The sequence below is a fragment of the Oncorhynchus mykiss genome, chromosome 2, assembly GCF_013265735.2.
Source record: "Oncorhynchus mykiss isolate Arlee chromosome 2, USDA_OmykA_1.1, whole genome shotgun sequence".
Lineage (NCBI taxonomy): Eukaryota > Metazoa > Chordata > Actinopteri > Salmoniformes > Salmonidae > Oncorhynchus > Oncorhynchus mykiss.
The window spans coordinates 19,697,831-19,700,011 of NC_048566.1; the positions used below are offsets into that span (position 1 = coordinate 19,697,831).

Sequence of the window (2,181 nt, forward strand, 5' to 3'; positions counted from 1 at the left end):
TTTTGGCCTTCCTGTGACATCAGGTGGTGTAGGTGTCCTGGAGGGCAGGTAGTTTGCCCCCGGTGATGCATTGTGCAGACCTCACTACCCTCTGGAGAGCCTTATGGTTGTGTGCGGAGCAGTTGCCGTACCAGGCGGTGATACAGCCCGACAGGATGCTCTCGATTGTGCATCTGTAGAAGTTTGTGAGTGCTTTTGGTGACAAGCCAAATTTCTTCCGCCTCCTTCACAACGCTGCGCCTTCTTCACAATGCTGTCTGTTCAGTTCGTCCGTGATGTGTACGCCATCTCTACCAACTACCATCTCCACATGTCAGGTGGATGGATTATCTTGGCAAATGAGAAATGCTCACTAACAGGGTTGTAAACAAATTTGTGAACAAAATTTGAGAGAAATAAGCTTTTTGTGCAAGATTTCTGGGATATTTTATTTCAGCTCATGAAACATGGGACCAACACTATACATGTTGCATTTATGTTTGTTCAGTATAGTTATATGAATCCATGAGTTGATTATGACTAATTAGAGAACCTCAGGAACAAATCCCTTTCACAATGCAGGAAACACAAAGTCATTATAGTGACCACACATGAGTCCAGGAGTGTTTGACTGATTTGTAACCTTTTGATTTTCTCACATACGTCAGTAAACTCAGCCAAATGGGTGGAAATTTCCAAAGGCGCTTCACTCGCTCCCCCAGCCAGTCACCCAGCCAGTCACCCAACCCTCCAGCCAGTCACCCAGCCAGTCACCCAACCCTCCAGCCAGTCACCCAGCCAGTCACCCAGCCAGTCACCCAGCCAGTCACCCAACCCTCCAGCCAGTCACCCAGCCAGTCACCCAACCCTCCAGCCAGTCACCCAGCCAGTCACCCAACCCTCCAGCCAGTCACCCAGACAGTCACCCAATCCTCCAGCCAGTCACCTAGCCAGTCACCCAACCCTCCAGCCAGTCACCCAGCCAGTCACCCAACCCTACAGCCAGTCACCCAGCCAGTCACCCAACCCTCCAGCCAGTCACCCAGCCAGTCACCCAGCCAGTCACCCAACCCTCCAGCCAGTCACCCAGCCAGTCACCCAACCCTCCAGCCAGTCACCCAGCCAGTCACCCAACCCTCCAGCCAGTCACCCAGCCAGTCACCCAGCCAGTCACCCAACCCTCCAGCCAGTCACCCAGCCAGTCACCCAACCCTCCAGCCAGTCACCCAGCCAGTCACCCAACCCTCCAGCCAGTCACCCAGCCAGTCACCCAACCCTCCAGCCAGTCACCTAGCCAGTCACCCAACCCTCCAGCCAGCCAGTCACCCAGCCAGTCACCCAACCCTCCAGCCAGTCACCCAGCCAGTCACCCAGCCAGTCACCCAACCCTCCAGCCAGTCACCCAGCCAGTCACCCAACCCTCCAGCCAGTCACCTAGCCAGTCACCCAACCCTCCAGCCAGTCACCCAGCCAGTCACCCAACCCTCCAGCCAGTCACCCAGCCAGTCACCCAACCCTCCAGCCAGTCACCTAGCCAGTCACCCAACCCTCCAGCCAGTCACCCAGCCAGTCACCCAACCCTCCAGCCAGTCACCCAGCCAGTCACCCAACCCTCCAGCCAGTCACCCAGCCAGTCACCCAACCCTCCAGCCAGTCACCCTGCCAGTCACCCAACCCTCCACTCTGGTTTTCCCAGATCATAAAAAATGAAAACTTCCAGATACCTTCTCGCCTTGATGCAGAAATGATGCACCCTTCCTCGTTCCACTCCACTCCTCCCCCTCGTCACCGTTTCCAGGCCCCAGAGTTGGGGTAGACATGGGCATCCCCCATAACCCAGAGGCCCTGACACCTGTACCTCTGATTTGGGTTTTGTGAGTGCATGTGCTTGCACGTGTTTTCCCAAAGCGTGTCAATCATAAAAAACGTAGGAGCTGTGAGTGACCTCTCACCCCAGGCTTCCCTCTCTGCTCCACCACCGCAGTGTGTGGCTCTCTCCCCTTACCCACAGTGTGTATAACTCAGACCAACCAGCCTTTGAACCATGAGATGTTGTCATCCATCCTCCTCCATAGACGAGGGTGTGTTCACTCTCTCTCCGGCTTTGTTCTATGCCGTCGTTCTGTCTGTTTTTGCTCCGGCCTGGTCCCGTTCACTGCAGCTGCACGCATCCTGTGCCTCTGTTTCCCATGACTCCCCACT

At 55.5% G+C, this 2,181-nt stretch overlaps 1 protein-coding gene across 1 annotated transcript; it reads left to right on the forward strand.

Moving 5' to 3' along the window:
• The first annotated feature begins 660 nt into the window (after nucleotides 1–660).
• LOC118944064 (extensin-like) lies at nucleotides 661–1,689 on the forward strand. The gene has a single exon (XM_036961714.1). It carries the CDS (start codon nucleotides 661–663, stop codon nucleotides 1,687–1,689), a length of 1,029 nt encoding a protein of 342 aa, XP_036817609.1.
• Nucleotides 1,690–2,181: the final 492 nt, after the last annotated feature.